Source organism: Cucurbita pepo, chromosome 20, assembly GCF_057944985.1.
Source record: "Cucurbita pepo subsp. pepo isolate OVF chromosome 20, ASM5794498v1, whole genome shotgun sequence".
Taxonomy (NCBI): Eukaryota; Viridiplantae; Streptophyta; class Magnoliopsida; order Cucurbitales; family Cucurbitaceae; genus Cucurbita; species Cucurbita pepo.
The window spans coordinates 1,079,487-1,098,121 of NC_141817.1; the positions used below are offsets into that span (position 1 = coordinate 1,079,487).

Genomic DNA, 18,635 nt, shown 5'->3' on the forward strand with positions numbered 1-18,635 from the left:
AGAAGAGAACTCTAATTTATTGTGAGTAAAATAAAATAAAATTGATTTCTTTTATTTAATAAGTAGTTACACGTCACTGTCACTCATCTACCCCTCCAAATTTAATATATTACATCAATTCTACTCCTACTTTAATTAATTTTAGCTAAACCACACTTCAAAAATTTTAGTATAAACACTTAATTCTAATTTTCCATATAAAACTATACACTATTTGATTTTTAATTAAAAATAAAAACTATTATATTAAATTTTTTAGCTGCAAAATAAGAAAGGTATGTCAACGATTAAAAAATATTGCTAAATGACCAAATGATTCGACCGTAGACAAACCGTGCGATATTATATTCCAACTTTTTTTTTTTTTTTTTTAATGAATGGGACCACTTTCGATTTTTTCAGATTTTTCGTATTAATTGCTGTTATTTTTGGCATTTTACATAATTGCATTTGATATTATGTGAGATTGTTCGTATTAATTGCTTCATGCTCACATTTCTGCTATTTTTACTCAATGTAAGACGATGTAACTCTTCAAATCTCTTAATAAAAAATCGACGAATGTGATGAAATTGGATGCAACTCGACAAATAAACAAATTACAATTTTCTTTTATTCTTTCCCTTTTTTAATATTACAAATGAAGGAAAACGTAACAAAAAAAAAAAAAAAAAAAATTAACATAAATACATAAATTATTTTTTCATTTTCTTTTTGGAAACTTGCAATTGAAATTACAAAAGAGCCCCTTGAACCCCCAAAGAAGAAGAAAGAGTAACCCATGTGGAGAATTTGAATCTCACTTCATTTCGTGGCAAGTTTTGAACTTTAGTGGAGGCATATCTCTTAAAAGACTTACGATATTGGAGATTGTATCACAATAATTATAGATGGTGGATAAATAAAAATAAAAAAAATTGATAACCCACCATCTATCCAAATTAGCAAAAAAAAATCTTTTCATTTAATATTATTTGATCTTGCATTTAATACCAAATCCGTTCTAAATTAGCAAAAATCCTTCCATTTAATTATTATTATTAAAAAAAGTTCCATTTAATTTAATATTTTTCGTTGACCACGTGTGTCAAAACTAAAAATATACATTTTTATTTACTTTATTTTTGTTTTTTTTTATTATTATTAATTTAAATTTTGTGTTAAAAAAATATTTTAATAACTTAAACAATTATATATTATAGGAATATGTAATTTACTTTTTTTTTTAATGATTCATTATCTTAATATAATGTGATATTTAGAATTTTATTTATGCAATTAAATGGGTCCTTTACAATTGTATACAATACATGTACTTAAGTACCTAATAGATATTAAAGAGAGTTTAAAATAAATTTAAATCAACAAATTAAATTAAGTTTTTTTAGGTAATTTTTCTATTTAATCTCTAATATAGGTGGAATTCTTAATTTTATTTCTCATACTATAAAATTTTATTTTGTTTATTGAGTTAAAAATACTCTTATTTTAATTTTATGTACAAAAAAAAAAATTTACATTACAATCCTGGATAATAAAATTAAAAATTAAAAATTATTTTATATGATTTAAAAACTTGTATGACAAGAACTAAAAAATTTTAAAATTTGCTAAACTCTTCAATTGGGTCCTACATTCATATAATAAAATAGATGAAAACGACACGGATTTACGCTGAAGGAGCAAAACCCTCGGTCTAGTTAGACCAAACCGCCGCGGACCGGGTTGACCGTCACGTGTCACGCGTGCCCGGGTTGGGCCGCAGAGAGCGCGCGCGATGGGCCGGGCAGGCCGCGTCACGCGGGTCGGCCCGCGGGTTTTCCCTCTTCTCCTGATTTTTTTTTTCTTCTCTTTCCCTTACCTGTGTCGTCGCCGAACTTCTTCCCCCCTCTTCTCCTTTATTTTATTTATTTTATTTTATTTTTTAATTTATTTATTAGTTTTATTGCTATTACCCAGCGGGTATTACACCATTTTGGTGGTAATAGCTCGTGTGTATCAAGGTGTTCCCCTGGCTCGTTAGTTCTCTATTTCATGGCGTTACACTATGGAAGGAAGGGGTTTCGTCTAGCCGGAATTTATGTCTGTGCAAATCGTTCGTATTCCATCATTTTCTTTCTATATTTCACATTTCCTTTTGTTGCAGGTGAGATTATGAAAGGGAATGAAAAAAAAAAAATCAATAACCTTTGAAGTTAATTATCACATGAGTAAGTTAATTAAGAATATTTTATTAGAATAAATTGTTTGGTTTCGTGGGGAGGGATTAAAGATTTAGGAAAAATAAAAATAAAATGATAAAATAACTTTGAAAAATATTTGTCCATCAATAAATTAAAAAAAGAATTAAAAAGAAAGATATGAAACTATAACTATTAACTTTTATTTTATTGCATGTCAGGTCCAACATATCAATATTACAAATAATCTATATCGTACACAAGTTTCTGGCATCAATGTAACTTTTCATGTCATGTCGCACATATCTATATTACAAATCTGGTCAATGTAACTTTTATTACATGTCATGTCGTCACACCAGTTTCTAGCGACCATGTAATCCCATTAATAAATTGTCGTACAGTGAATTGAATGGCTTTTTTTCGATTCTCTATTGCATGGAATCTTGGCCATTTGAGGATAAATTAGCCCCGGCCCTCTCTTGCCATATTCACCATAAAATAATAATTTCAGAGAACTACTATTACACCATTCTCACCATCCGGCAGGATTCACCACTGAGTTTAGAAAAGCCACTCAATTGTTGTATGCTTTCTTCCAACTGTGCAGTCTAACAGTGTTATTTAGTAGTCGGGCCTAAATTCTACAATCCTGAAAAACAGCAAGAGCGTTTCCAAATATGAAATCTACTCTGCCATAGATTTCAAAACAACATCTTTCTATTTATATAAAGTGTGTCTTCATAGCCAAAAAACATGGTAGAAGATTCACACTACCACTGTTCATAAGAGCAACTGATTGGCAGTGTTTAGGTCCAGCTCCAGCAGAATTTGAAAACGTAATAGAAATAGCTATGAAGTTGTTCACACCAGCAACTACAAAGTTAAAAAAAAAAAAAAAAAAAAAAAAAAAAAAAAAAAAAAAAAAAAAATTATTATTAGAAGGTCCAGATATTAAAATTGAAATATAACAAAATTGAAATAATCTCATAATGAAAAATTGATATCTAACACATTGGAAACCAAGAAAATTAAAAAATGGTGAATTTTTAAAAATTCTGAATTTGTCAAAGATTTGGATAAAACACAGATTAAAAAAAAAAAATCGTGGGTAAAAAAAATCTGGAATAGCTTACCCATTGTAGAATTTGATGTTTTTGTAGTCTCCTCTTCCATCCAAATATAATGCTACTACAAAAAGAATGAAAAAAAATTAAAAAAGAGCAATGAAGAAGAAGCTAGACTCATAGATGAAGTTTCACCTCCTCATCTCATCTCCCTTTTTTGAGTTGGAGTCTCAATTTTTCTTGATGTTTTTTTTTGAAATCAATGAATGTTTATAAACTAGATAAAGGATATTACAGACAAAGAAGTCAAAAAACTTACCTGAACGTTACAGATACATTTAGAAATAAATCGATTCATGAATAGGAGAATAACTTTTTAAAATTTGAGCAATACAATCATTATTGATAGACTAACTCGAGAATGGTATAAAATACTGCGAGAACAAATAATTTATTGCAACAGTGAAGAACAAGATACACACTCACGTTTCTTCTGATCTTCAGTAGTAGCATCATCTGAAGCGTTTAATAATTCCTGAGCAGCTCTGAGAGCTCTCGATCGCTCTTCTTGCTGAAATATGATGTGTAAGAACTCTTATTTATAGAAGGAAGAAGAGAGAGGAGAAATGGAATATGAGAAGTGAAGTTAGATGTCACTATCACGAGATTATATAGTTAGATGTCACTATCACGAGGTTAGATGGTTAGATGTCACTATCACGTCGTTAGATGTCACTATCACATCTCCGGCGATGCTAAGCCAGCATCAAACGAAACGGCGACAGCTCTGGCAACAGCGCCGGCGACGCTAAGTCAGCCTTAATCGAAACCGTGACCATACAAGTCCACGTCATCAAACCCTCAGAACTCAAAGACAGTAACCACGAAATGAAGAGAGAAAGAGTGGAAGGCGAACGTACCTCAAAGACAGGAACTACGAAATGGAGTGGAAGACGAACAGTTTAATGTCGTCGGACATAAACGCCGGCGAAACAGAGACCTTCGATCTAACGAACACCTTCATATGCACACAGTGATAAGTAAAATAAATAATAATAATAATAATAATATTAAAAAAAAGGGGAAGAAAGCCGCACCAGTTGAAGCTCGAGTAGCCCATTATCGAGGGCTTTTGGAGAGCAGAAGAAGAGGGTTTAAGAGACGTCGGAAATGGAGGAGGAGATCACGAACTCTCGGAGACCCACATTGGCCAGAAACTTCCCGATTGAGACCCACAAGCGCCCTCTGATCGATTAGGGGAAAGGTTTGAGGATTTCTACTGCCGAGGCTTGAAGCTTGAGGTTAATGAAGACAAAGAGTCGAAATGGTCGGAAGGAAACAGTGAATCAAGACATCACTTCGGATCTCCGAGATTTGAGAAGGATTATGGGCGTCGGAAACGAATCGGAGGGAGAGGCGACGGCGAGCATGAGGTGAGCGAAAGAGAAAGGGGTTGGGGAAAACGAGGGTTTCGCGGTCAGTTCGGGCCAATGACCCGTATGGCCCAGCGCGGGCATGCGCTACGAGTGGACAGCGCTGGCCTGCGTGCGGCCGACGCAAGCGCGCTCGCCCCGCCAGGCCCACCACGGGCTCTCGAACCGGGGAAGAGCCGGCCCGACTCAAGTAGCGGTCCAGGCGACCCGACCGGACATTTATTGGGTCGGTAGGGCCCTTTTGATTAATTCGCAGCTTTAACGAGCACGGCTTTCATGGTATTTCTCATTTTTGCACCAAAGTAGAATTATCTGAGTTTGGCCCATTTTGGAACCCTCCAAATAGGCAAATCCGAATAAAAAGTGTCACATATCTAAATTAAATAATGTTCCATTTAATATTATTTGATATTTTATTCCAACCTTGCATTTTAATGGAGTTGTGTGTTTTTAAATGATTATTTTATTTTTTGGATTTATATTTAAATATTACAATGAAAAAAAAACGTAAAAAATAATAATAATAATAATAATAATAGATATAGCCTGTACCAACAAGATTGATTTTTTTTATCAGCTTAATCATAATAGCTCTAAAGTATATTTAACTCAGAGCAATTTTATATTAGACAGGTGAACAACGATAACAAAACATATTAAAAGATCTTGTATTATCATCTTAATATTTACTACTATTAAATAAACATAAATACATAAATTATTTTTTTATTTTGTTTTTGAGAAACTTGCAATTGAAATTACAAAAGACCCTTGAACCCCATTATCAGAAGAAAAAAGAGTAACCCATGTGGGGAATTTGAATTTGAAGGTTAGAGATAATTTGGATTATGTTCGTAATTTTTACACTGATGAAGGACGAAAAAGGAAAAAGAATATCAAACAAAAATAGAAAAAAATCCGTGTTTGTTCTAGAATTTTCTCTCTTCATTTCGTGCCAATTTTTGACAGACAACGAAGGCGGGTGTTCGAGACAGCAGGTGTTCTGCTAGTTTTTTTTTTTTTTTTTTTACGCATTTTATATTCGGTTTTTCTGCTCTTTTCTTCCTCTGTGCAGGTGTTCGAGACCTTGGCTGAAGGCTGGAGGTCGGAGGGAACGTCTGGGGACGATCCGCCGAAGCCGTGGTTGTGAGATCCATAAATTCCGGCGACCTCGGTATTGGTAGTTCAGTGTATTTTAAAATATTTATTAAACTTATTAGAAGTTCATTTATAGCTAAATTGGTACTATAGTATGTGTAATCCATAAAAAGCCAACGATCGAATCTCATCAAGAACAATTTGTGATTTAACCTACCAATAATATTTATTTTCAACTTTATTTCTAGCTTTCAAAAATGCTTTCAAAATTGCAATTGTTATTTTTCAAGATGGTGAAATTTATGCATGTCTATTGAACATTAATTTCATGATTGTTTAGATTTTATAATCATTTATAAATTTTACAATCTTAAAAAATACAAAACTGTTAATTACTAAATAGGAATATTAGAAAATAAAATTAATTGATTTGGTCACAGATGTTTTATAAATTATTTACGTCTAATTAATTTATTTTTCCAATGATTGATCCATAATGCTAAATAGTCCACGAGGAGGTAACTGCTGCTCACACAACTTGGAGGAGAAGACTCTTAAATCATCCAAAACCGTCAAGAAACAAGTGAAATTTTGAATCTAAATTCTCAGATTTCCTTCATCTGTGTGATATATTGAGAGTTAGAATCTGAAATATGAGTATGTTATTGTAGGGAGGATTATGCTCATAGTCTATAAAGGAAGTTGTGATCGATTCGGATCGGAAATAGGAGTTTCTTGATAACTTTGGACTGAGTTAATTATCACTGTGATTAGAAATAAATTATAATAAAAATATCTACTTGTAGCTAGATGTAAACTCTAAAAATCTCGTGAAGAACACGCAGAAAGGAATAGAAAAATGAAAAGAAAATGGAAAATAATTGATTTTCTGGAAAATCGCAGACCCAAGAGGAAGAACACGAAGGACGGAGGAACACGGGCGGTTGTCATGTGCGCATTGGCTGAGAAAATAATTAAGAAAATTCCTACGTCGGGTAGGATTCGAAGACCGGCGCTCGCTACAGACCCGACGAGAAAATCCGTGTGCTTCAGGGATTGAACCTACGCCGTCGAAGTCAATGACACTTGCTTTGAAATAGGAGATTCACCCATTTTTGGTAAGCTATGGTCACATTTCTTTTTTTAGAAACAAAGTCGGATTAGAATACGTTGTTTAAATTGTGCAGGATCTCATTTAAATTTCTAATCAAGTTAGAATATGTTGTTTTACCTTTCATTCTTTTAAATTATTTTGTATTTGTTTTTAATATCTTTACATTTCAATATTTAGTATTTAAACATGCAAGATCATGGTTGTGTTTTGGAAAGGAGAGAATGTTTTAAAAGTTTACCAGATTTATACTATAGATGATATTTTCTTTTTAAGGGTTCTATTTTTGCATAAATGATAAGTATGATTGTTAGTAGTGACTCTTAGTATTTAGAAGTTTAGGATCGTTACATAACATCTAACTGTAAACTAATTCCATTTACTATGATGAGAGACGGTTTGATAGAAAAAAAAAACATAAAAATTATAACTAAATTATGGCTACATAATAAAAATGCTTCCATATACTTCTAAAATTGAAAATTGAAAATAAATTATTATTATTATTATAAAAAAATGAAAATAAGATGGATCCGGAGTCGTAAGTTTGAAAAATAATGAGTGTAATGTACATCAATAAATTAAAAAGAAAATGATCAAACTAGACCAAACATTTATATTATGATGAATCTGGTCTAGATGGTACACCAGCTTTAGACAATCATGTAGTTTTATTAGTAACATATTGTAGGGTGAATTTAATGGCTTCTTTTTTATGGTTTATTGCATGTAATCCATTTGACTTTTACGGATAAGTTAGCACTTGGGCCTCTTCTGTCATAATCCACATAGAATAATAAATTTCATCCAACAAGATTTATGCACGATTATTAAATAATTATGTTAGTGACAGCATAATTTAAAGAATTTAAACACGAATCTAGGCTTCTCGTTTTAAAATTGTAGTGTAATGGCCTCTTCCCTTGGGTAAATAAATGAAACTAACATAAATGTATTTTATCCATCCTTAGAGAGACTATATTACTGTAATTTTCATGCAATCATTTTTAGGCTCATGGTAAATATTGTTGGATGTTTAACATGGTCGAATGGGCCTCTAAATTTATTATTGATGCCACACTATAGGAGGCCCGTGGGCTAACTTATTCGAAAGAGTCAAATAGATTACATGCAATAAATAATGCCACTAAATTCACCATACAATACAATATTTTATTAATGGGACTACATGATTGCTTAAAACCGGTCTACCATATAGACTGGGTTTATAATATATGTATCGTGTGTAATAAAAACTATTTGGTCTTGTTTTATATCTTCGTTTATTATTTTTCAAACTTACCATTTAACTTATGGACATCACACGTGATCCATCTCTATTTTTAATTTTTTTCTTTTATAATAACAATAATTTATTTTCAATTTTCAGATTGTGTATCCTAAAATGTTTTTAATTATATGAAAACATTTTTATTGTGCAGCCATAATTTACATTGTTGTTATAATTTTTATATTTTACTAGGTTTATTAATCTCTCTTATCATAACTAACAGTAAATGGAATGACTTTTATCGCATGCCTTAAATTTCTACCTACTCAGAGCAGTAATATCGCATATTCATCATTTATGCAGAAATATAAATCTTAAAAGAAAACATCATCCAAGTAGTAAACATTTAAAACATCTTTTGTCTGTAAAACAGGTAAATTAAAAATAACAAAATAATTTAAAACAATGAGATGTAAAACAACTTTTCTATTTAAATATGAGTTACTTAGGATAAATTTAACTTATTCTAATCGGATTGATTGCATATTTGTAAAAAAGAGAGGTGTCAATAGCTTACGGAAAATTATTGAATTTGCTATTCTAAAGTCAGGCTCTTATTATTGAATCTTGCTTTTCATAAATTTTGAAATTGATCAAATCAATTAGGTGGCTCTACTGTGTTGTATGATGGTTCGCGCCATGTTAATATATGTAAACTGCTAGTAGATGAATTGATATGTTTATGATATAGGATAATGAGAGAGAACTTTTTATTTTAATTATTTGTATAAAAAAAATAATAATAAATAAATGAATAAAATCCGATGGGAGAAGGGGCGATGGAGATAAGAGTGTTTGGAATCGAAATTGAGGAGCTTACACATATCATAACGTGTCGTCCCCAAACCACGTCGTATTAACAGGTGTCTCTCTTCTCTCAAACCCCATTTCCCCCATTTTAAATCCCACAATCCTCAATTTCTCAGCCATGCAATTCAAAATTAAACCTTTCCAAGAATTTTCAGATCCTTCGAGAACCCAGAAATTGCTCTGTTTTGCATGCTTTGATCTTCGAGGAACTGTTTTGAGCTGTTTTTGCCGCCGCCACCGCCGCTATGCCGCCGAGACGATATGCTTTTGGACGGGCCGATGAGGCCACCCACCCTGACTCCATTAGAGCCACCTTGGCTGAGTTCATTTCCACTTTCATCTTCGTCTTCGCCGGGGAAGGCTCTGTTCTTGCTCTTGGTACGTTGTTCTAAAAAATTCTTCATTTAAATTCTTACCCAAATGCATGCATGAATTAATTGATTAATCCTTCGGTTTTGCAGACAAAATTTTCAGTCCAGCAGATTATGGAAGTTATGGCCATGGAGGTTACAGTCACGGTCACGGTTATGGTCGGAGGAGGACCGACACGGGCCGAGGTGCATCCGATTTAGTTGTGATAGCGATAGCGCACGCATTTGCTCTGTTCTCAGCGGTTGCAGCGAGTATCAACATCTCCGGTGGGCATGTCAATCCGGCTGTGACTTTTGGCGCTCTTCTTGGCGGGAGGATATCACTTATCCGTGGAATTTTCTATTGGGTAGCTCAAATTTTGGGTGCCGTCGTCGCTTCACTGCTCTTGAGACTCGCAACCGGTGGCATGGTAAGAAAAGGAAATGATTTGTTTATGATGTTGTTGTTTTTTAAAATGGATGAATGATTTTATAATTGGGAAATTGCAGAGGCCTATGGGGTTCTTCGTTTCATCAGGGATATCAGAAATGCACGGCTTTCTGCTAGAGATAGTGCTGACGTTCGCCTTGGTGTACACAGTGTACGCAACAGCAATAGACCCAAAGAGAGGCAGTTTGGGGACGATAGCGCCACTGGCAATAGGGTTAATAGTGGGGGCTAATATTCTGGTGGGTGGGGCGTTTGATGGGGCGTGCATGAACCCGGCGAGGGCGTTTGGGCCGTCGTTGGTGGGGTGGAGATGGGACAATCATTGGATCTACTGGATCGGGCCATTGCTGGGAGGTGGGCTTGCTGCGCTTGTTTATGAGTACTTGGTGATTCCTGTTGAGCCTCCTCTGCATACTCACCAGCCCTTGGCTCCTGAGGACTACTAAGCTTTTGGTTTTTGAATTTGTAGAAACAGATTCGAGTGTGTGTGGTTTGGATGTGAGACTGTTGTTTTTTTGTAGTCTATTTTGTTTGTTTGTTGTCTCCGTTGGGGTTATTTGTGGTGTTTATGTTGTTCATCAAGGTAATAAAAGCAATACAGCTTACATCTGTTTCTGGTGTTCTTTGTTCTGTTTGGTTTGAAAATTAGAAGGTGGGTTCATGGTTTTTGGCGCTTAATCCTTATCCTTTTCGACCTTGATGATAACGAAAAGTGGGTTATGGGTATGCCGTATAGGTTCAAAAGTTTTGATCTTTATCCCTTTTATGTTGATTGAATTTGGTCTATTTTAACTATGTGCTGTGCATAAGCTGTGCATTTTAAGTGGAGTCACTCTGGCATGCATGTCAATATCTTAGCTTTCACTAGTATTCGAAATTGAAAGTTCAAAGGAGGACAATATCAGTTCCGTGAAAGCTAGTATTCGAAACTGAAAGTTCAAAGAGGACAATATCAGCTTTCAAAGAGGACAATATCAGCTAGCGGTGGATTTGTGGGCGTCCCACATTGACAAGATGTTGGGCCCCGAAGGAGGTGGATTTAGGGGTGTCCCATATCGACGGGAGGAAGGAAAGAGGGCTAGCGAGGACGCTAGGCCTCAAAGTGGGTAGATTGTGTCCCACATTGGTTGGAGAGGAGAACAAACTCGAATTGTGAATGTCCTACATTAGTTGGGGAGGAGAACAAACCAGAACAAACTCTCGAATTGTGATATCCCACATTAATTCAGTGATATCCCACATTAATTCGCAAGGAGAACAAACTAGGTGGAAGGTTTCCACTCCTATGAGGGGAAGTCCCAAAGGAAAAATCTAAAGAGAACAATATCTACTAATGGTAGATCTGGGGGACGTTACAATAATCGACGTACATGTCAATATCTTAATCTAATATATGTGTCATGCTTTTGAATCGACCGAAACTCGAAACTCATAATTTAAGACAATTAATAATCATAATTTAAGACATGTAATAATTGAAATTGGTCTAACTCATAATAATGCTTAGAACTTGACTCCCAACTTCAAAATGTCTTTTGGTAAATTCTATGTTTTATAATTAATTCAAAATATAAGAAAAATAGTTTCTATGGATGGAAATTATAATCATTTTAAAGTTAACTTGTTATAAATTTGGTGGGGGTAGTAATAGAAGTTTCAATTTTTTTTTTTTTTTTTTTTTTCTTTCCTATATAAAAGGTATACAATTGGGCTGAAGGTTGTTTGTTTGGAATCAGATCTAGCTATGAAGAGCCTTAACGCAATACGAAGGGGAACGACATACTTCTGTTTATTGTTATACGATTGCTTGCAGGTTCTTTCGCAATGCAGATTCATAGGCTCTCCCCCATCTTCCAGCTTCATTCTTTATCTATGGAACTTGATGATTAGAAGCTCTGTCAATGGCGGGTTGGAAGCTCTTGAAACCTACTCGTTTATGTGCCACTTTGGAATTCATGGTAACAATTTCACATTTTCTCTCCTCCTCGAGCCTTGCGCAAATCTTGCTTCGATCGGCGATGGCACGATGCTCCACACTCACCTCATCCGTGATGGGTTCGAATCAGACACGATGCTCCACACTCACCTCATCCGTGATGGGTTCGAATCAGACATGTTTGTTCAAACCTCGCTTGTCGACATGTATTCCAGAGTGCTCTGACGACTTGGCTTCTTCACGCCAAGTGGTCGACGAAATGTCTACAAGAAGTGTCATCTCTTGGAATTCTGTGATTGCAGCTTATTCTCGCGGTTTTCGGGTTAATGAAGCGTTAAAGCTACGCCTGTGGCAAATTCTCTCATCCAAATGTACGTAAACCTTGGTCAAATTCATGCAGCTTGCTCTGTTATTATGCCACCAGCGACAAGATAGTAATTTTTTTAACCAGCAATGGTTACAGGAGATCATTCGAGAGAGAGAACAAGTGTCAGCGTTTCGAGAGAGAGAACAAGTGTCAGGCGCCAAAAGGGTGGATTGTTAGATCCACGTTGGTTAAAGAGGAGACAAAAATATTCTTTATAAGGACATGGAAACCTTTTCTTATTGGACGCGTTTTAAAAACCTTGAGGGAACCCGAAAGGGAGAACGTAAAGAAAACAATATCTACTAGCAGTAAGTTTGACAGTTGCAAATGGTATCAAAGCCGGACACTTTCAGGAAAGCATAAAGAAGACAATATCTACTAGCAATGAGTTTGACGGTTACAAATGGTATCAAAGCCGGACACTTTCGGGAAAGCATAAAGAAGACAATATCTACTAGCAGAAGTTTGACGTTTACAAATGGTATCAAAGCCAAACACCGGGCCAGTGAGTTGATTGAACCTTAAAAGGGGGTGATTATGAGATCCCACTTCAATTGGATAAGAAAATGAAGCATTCTTTATAAGCTAGAAACGTCTCCCTAGCATTGTCTTCTTGAACAAAAGTTTAAAAAGGAAGCTAACTACAGGCATTGAGAAGCAGGATTTGATTGCTTGACGAATTAGGAAGGTTGAAGATACTCCAACAATCTGTGATCATTTATGTAGCAGATAAAATTGAGATTGTTTCTTGAACATCTACAAAAGTTTCTTGGAATTTTGAAATATTTAATAAACTGAAGATGATTCTCATATGTTCCTCTACAAAAGATTGATTCTTATATTTAAGAAACTGTACTCAGGACTGGACAACAAATAAAATTTGAATTACCTCTGTTCCACCTGATTCAAGCTCTCCAGTATTGAGAAAGAAGAACAAGGCTTGCAAATTTGTTCTCTGCTAGAAACGAAGAACTGTGATTTGCACTCAGAATCAGATATACATTTTGTGCCGCCCATCTTGGAATATATTGAGGTTTCATAGTTTATGGTGCTCGCATCTTCTCAACAATGTTCCTGCTCTTTTCTTCAATGGTTCGTCTCTTTTCTTCTAGTTTCTCCCCCATCTTCTTCCCTATTTCTAGCATTCTTGCTCTTCTTCCTGTTCTCCTTGGCGGCTTTGGATCATCTTCCTCAGCGTTATGATTTTCCTGCCCAGATGAGCTTATAGAACTAGATGGTGATTCATTCTCCTGCGCCTCTACTCTATTTTGCTGCAAATTTTCTACTTCTTTGTCATTTTCTAATAAAGGGATTTTCATTTCATCTTCGTCCAGTGCCTTACTTGAAGCTGGAGCTGGATTACCAGTGCTTGATGAAGCCTTTGATGCATTTACCAAGTCAGTGTGTGGCTGAGAAGGCTCGTTCTGAGGTATTTTATGCTCAATGGAGATGGTTTTACTGGCTTCAGATTTATTTTTTGGCTCAACAGGATTGGATCTTTGATTTTCACATGAAGATTTGTTATCAGAAGCGCCTTGGTTGAACCAGATCAATGGTGCAACGTCCCGTGGAACCCAGTCGTCCTTCTCGGCCATCATGAATGGAATGAATATACTTTCACTGTTGGGGAGCACTAAAGTATCCTTGATCACTGCCTGCATAGTAGGTAACACATTAGCAGAATATCAGCAGGATTTACACAACATCGCTTAATTTCATGCTGCATTTTAATAACATGTAATGAGTTTAGTGTTCATGCTGCTGCATTTTAACCTTTCAGACACTGGATTACACACTTGATCAAGAGGATTCAGGCAGCGTTTTAGTTTTAAACATGGTTACGACGATCATGGAAAGCGGGCGCTAACAAATTTATATACTTGAGGTATGATTTTCTATTCGAAACCATCATTCGTGATTCTTTGTTATCACTGCTTCCTTCATTTTAATATGAAACAAACATATCGCGACACGAGTTTCTTTGGCGTCCATCACAAGCTAACGTGCTAGCATGAGGCTTGTGCGACGCCAACGATCAAAGAGAAATACAATATTAATAGCCTTTTGAGAGGATTAACTGTCCCAAAATCTACCCATTATGGACGGATTCTTGAAAATTAAGCCTACTGAACTAACTTCATGTTAGGAAACACATCTCCATACCTTAAGCCGGTTGTTCAAAAACTGAGCAACATGTGCACTAGATATCTTATGGTCCCCAAACGATGATTCCAAGCGCACCTCCAAATCTGGCATGGATGTAAAACTGTACCATAGCTGATCAGAAGGAGGCGGTTTTATATGTACCCGCAGCGTCCCTCGGAGAGATGCAACCTTTAGTACCAAAGAGATCGGCACCTATAAATTCAAAAACAAATGAGAAAATTATGAAAGGGGCTAACTCCATGCATCCAAGACATCTAACAATGCCTCTTTAGTTTCAGGATACATACTTAAACTTAATTATCAAACGCGAAGGTCGACGAACCTGAGAAACCTGTTTAGCAATAGAATTCATTAGAGATTTCCACTTGGATCCACTAGAGTATGAGGACGTGGGGTTCTTACTGTTTTCCGACCCACCTGCAACCGAACGTTGAACTACTGAGATTATAATTGAACCTAAAATCAGAATTCTATCTCTGATCTTATGCATTTAGACTTTGTGCAGGCAACAAAAAGAATTATAAGTTACCAATTCATGAGGATAGAACATATGAAAACCATTTAATGGTTAGTCGCTCACCTTCGTCGTTCTGTTCTGTTCCTTCAGAGGTACTGAACTGGTTTCGAAGATAAACTTCTAGAAATGAAGAGACCTCCCCAACATCACTGGAATCAGATTTAGAGTCTACTGCGCTTTTTTGAAGATCTAATTCATGAACTTCAATTCTAGTTTCGATATCTAAGGCAAAGCCTCCAGAGTATTCAAAGTCAACCTCCAAGGCCCATACTTCACTCAATTCAAAGGGAAGAACCCTTATAGTATTGATATTGGGCGGGAGGTTTCCAGGATGAACTTTAGTACAGCTAACTTCGCGAATGTAACTTGGAGTCCTCATGTTCGACAACATCCTCTGCAATGACAAACAAAAGTATTCATCAAACAGTAAGAGAACGTATGTAACAGCCCAAACCCACAGCTAGTAGATATTGTCCTCTTTGGGCTTTCCCTTTCGGACTTCCCCTCAAAGTTTTTAAAACGCATCTGCTGGGGAAAGGTTTCCACACCCTTATAAAGGGTGTTTCGTTCTCCTCCCCAACCGATGTGGGATCTCACAATGTAATGATAGGAGTATCAACATTCTCAAAAGAAAAAAGATCTCTTGGGGAAAAAATGAACCTGAATTCGATCGTGCAAGGATTTCATTAGCCCTTCATTGCTTTTGGCATCAAAAAAGAATCTTGACATCAACAAATTCCAACTAAGTGTTCCATCATCAGTCAAGAATCTGTCATCAGAATCTGCCTCAGAAATAACAGAGGCATGACCATGGTGGCTTCCTGAGTGAACCATTGATGGTGTTGCCATATCTTCCTCCAATAAACTTTTAGTACTCTGCGCCTTTGGAATTCCCTTCCCTAAGCCCGACGACGAAACAAAACCTGGACTCGGATGAAACCTCTCACTAAAGTTTTTTTCTTCACGCAAAGAAGAAGAAGAAGAAAATTTTACTTTATAATCTGAAGCAGCCTTAGAAGTCTTCTTTGCCAGTTTTTTGAAAAAGAGCTGAACCTTCGAAGGAGCGTTAGGCTTGATATCCTTATCAGTAGCTTCAGAATAGTACCCTGCAGAGGGCTTCATAAATGAAGGATACCCAGTTCTTAAAGAAGAGGTATAACTATGGAACTCTTTCTGTAAATTAGCAAACCACTGCAGTCTTTCTTTGTCAACACATGAAGCTAAACGGAGGGCTTTACACCATGATTCCTTCTCCCAGGAAGTTTCAAGAAAAATGAAGATTGTTTTACTTTCATTATAAACTATAGAGGTTCTGTTTTCCAATTTTAAAGGGAACCTTTTCACCCTGAAATACCAATAATCAAATTATAAAAACATGGCGTCTGGAATTCAGAAGAACAATAAAAAAAACACTAAACTTAAGTTCTTATTATGTACCCTCAAATTCAAATTCTATACCGATAACAAGTATCACACTCTAACACATAGCAGAAAAGATTTCCCACATTGATACACATCGAAACCATTAAGGTACCAAATAAATTCAAACAGAGTAACAAAACAAGTATTCTGCACCTTCCACACATCAAGAATATTAACATTTTAATAGCTATAGCTTGTAGGGTCGATTTAGAGGAATGAACAAGCAACAAGCAACAAGAACACGCAGCATGAGAAAATTTAAGAACAGTACACACAGCTAATTTTACTTGTATGCATAGCCACGAGCTCCTATAAATTCAACCATTTCTTATCAGATCATAACAAGGAAAAGAAAAGTTATTGAAAGAATATTGGGCAGGGTTGAAGCTTTTAGAATTGAATTCAGCATCTCAATAAGTAAGAATAAAAGAATAAAATGTCTGTAAGCTAAAAATTTAGAGCATGAAGAACATCATCATATGCTAGAATGAACTTTTTATATTGAAATGAAATATGAAAGAAGATACCATTTTCTTGAAGGCAAGGTTGCTGCTGAAACGGCTTCAATGGTGCAGCTATTTAATGAAATTGTTTTAGTATTACCATCTGATTCTGATATAATTAACGTCTGGTCCTTGATTCTTGCATACTTTTTTACAGGAGTTACCTCCAAGAAATCCTTCCCTTTCTTTTGTTCTCCAGGTGCTTTCTCTATTATATCTTCTAGCACATTTGATTCTAATATCCATACCCAACCCTGCCAAACAAAGAGATCATACCGCAAGAACAAAATCCAGAATTATTAGTCCATTTAGTAAACCCAAGAACAACCAACAATACGATTTCAGTCAATTTTTTGCGTGTTTGAACTCCGAAACGAAACAAGAACACAGAAAACCTGAATTGAATACCTGCTTGTTGGAAAGAAATTCAAGGGATTGAAGAGGATCTGGCTCGGATTGCTCTAGCTTGGCATTGGCATTAGCCAAGTCCTTTTGAGACCTCTTGCTCAACTTGTTCAAAATGATATAGACTGCAAGAGCCTCCGCCGCAAGGATTGCCACAACCCCAAAACCAAAACCGAATAGAAACGTCAGAATCAAGAGCGACCCCATTTCAATTGTTCGCAATCACCAACGAACTCTAACCATGAAATCTCACGAAATCGAGTTGCAGGAACTGGAAAAAGGGATTGGGAATGGGGGGAAAGTGGAGAAAATGAACGAACAATGCGACCCGTAAACCCCAAAAGGAAAAATATCGAAAGAATCTGAATCGGAAACTCTGCTTGGGTCCAGCTTAGTGCCAAGTTAGCTGGAAGTAAAAGTAATCGAAATCAACGGAGTGTAACGCTTGAGATTCTTCTTCTTTTTCACTAATTACAGAGAGCAACAGCCACAAACACGGAGAAGAAAAGAATTCCTTCAGTTTCATAGACGGATTGAAGAGAATTGATTAGGGCCGAATTTTATAGTTAATGGGAAAGCTGGATTTTGAACCTACTTCCAATCGAAGAAAGTTACAGATTCTTTCCTAACAATTTCGTTTTTTCTTCTTCTTCACGATAATTCCCAAGTGTTCTTAATCTAATTCTCTAAATTCATGCCTGTTGATGAGCGGTGTTTTTCCACATTCGAGGGAACTTAATTAAATTAATTACAAACTGAGAGAATTAAGAGATAACTTTGTTGGACTAGAAAATAATGCATGTGTCACGACTTCATTTTCGAGCTTCAAAATGTTAGACTATTACTAAAAAGATGAAAGTGATTTAAATTTGTATTTACTTCGATGTAGTTTGTTTATTTTTATTTCGATTTAAATTTTATTGATTTTTGTCTTATATTTTATTTGATTTGATTTGATTTATCCTCGTCTTATTGAGATTCAAAGTCTCGAAAAACGAGTCATGACTACATATTATTTGTTCATTTTATAAATTCATTTAAAAAGATGTTAATTTTTTCTACTCTACATGGTTTTATGGTCGGTCTGCGACCCATGGATATCGAAGGCGTCCTTGGAGTGATCTCGTAGTTCCTATGGGGTGGAGATGATGGGGTCGGTCCATGGATTTTCCTTTCTTTTGCCGCATTTTGCTCAAAGGGTTGAAGGGAGATAGTGCATCAAGCTGTTCGCAAGGGCCAACTTGATCCTCTTTCCGAGGGACCCCTAAGAGAGCCGCCCAACTTGATCCTCTTCCCCAGGGATCCCAGATGAGGGAACCCTAAGAGAGCCGCCGACTCCAACTACCGTCCATGTCCGATCCATACTAGATCTGACCAACTGTCCATCCTACCTCCTCTACGTTTTGTCATACTTTTTATCTCGATTATGAGTGATCGAGTTTTTACCCACTTTGATTTTGATCCAAATATATTTCAAAGTTATTTTAAATCTATTAAATATGATTTTAATTATTTCAAAATAACATCC

General features: G+C 35.8%; 2 protein-coding genes and 1 long non-coding RNA gene across 4 annotated transcripts; 1 reads left to right on the top strand and 2 right to left on the bottom strand.

The window, feature by feature from the left end:
• Positions 1 to 2,361: 2,361 nt before the first annotated feature.
• LOC111782612 (uncharacterized) lies at positions 2,362 to 4,780 on the bottom strand. Its single transcript, XR_015414658.1, has 6 exons — positions 4,345 to 4,780; positions 4,168 to 4,265; positions 3,734 to 3,818; positions 3,317 to 3,371; positions 2,958 to 3,056; positions 2,362 to 2,832 (listed from the first exon to the last, which is right to left on the bottom strand). It is a non-coding gene; the product is annotated as an uncharacterized LOC111782612 (long non-coding RNA).
• Positions 4,781 to 8,997: 4,217 nt separating this feature from the next.
• On the top strand, positions 8,998 to 10,401 carry BETA-TIP (beta-tonoplast intrinsic protein). Its single transcript, XM_023663395.2, has 3 exons — positions 8,998 to 9,368; positions 9,452 to 9,771; positions 9,851 to 10,401. Exons 1-3 carry the CDS (start codon positions 9,236 to 9,238, stop codon positions 10,235 to 10,237), a joined length of 840 nt encoding a protein of 279 aa, XP_023519163.2. The 5' UTR covers positions 8,998 to 9,235; the 3' UTR covers positions 10,238 to 10,401.
• Positions 10,402 to 12,835: 2,434 nt separating this feature from the next.
• On the bottom strand, positions 12,836 to 17,778 carry LOC111782608 (uncharacterized). 2 transcript variants are annotated; one of them, XM_087120840.1, is made up of 7 exons: positions 17,111 to 17,778; positions 16,727 to 16,956; positions 15,438 to 16,122; positions 14,841 to 15,171; positions 14,583 to 14,698; positions 14,258 to 14,452; positions 12,836 to 13,749 (listed from the first exon to the last, which is right to left on the bottom strand). In XM_087120840.1, exons 1-7 carry the CDS (start codon positions 17,312 to 17,314, stop codon positions 13,138 to 13,140), a joined length of 2,373 nt encoding a protein of 790 aa, XP_086976966.1. In that variant the 5' UTR covers positions 17,315 to 17,778; the 3' UTR covers positions 12,836 to 13,137. The 2 variants fall into 2 exon arrangements, with proteins under 2 accessions (XP_086976966.1, XP_023519159.2); XM_023663391.2 differs by having other exon boundaries at positions 14,583 to 14,677; positions 17,111 to 17,776.
• Between the last annotated feature and the right edge of the window lie 857 nt (positions 17,779 to 18,635).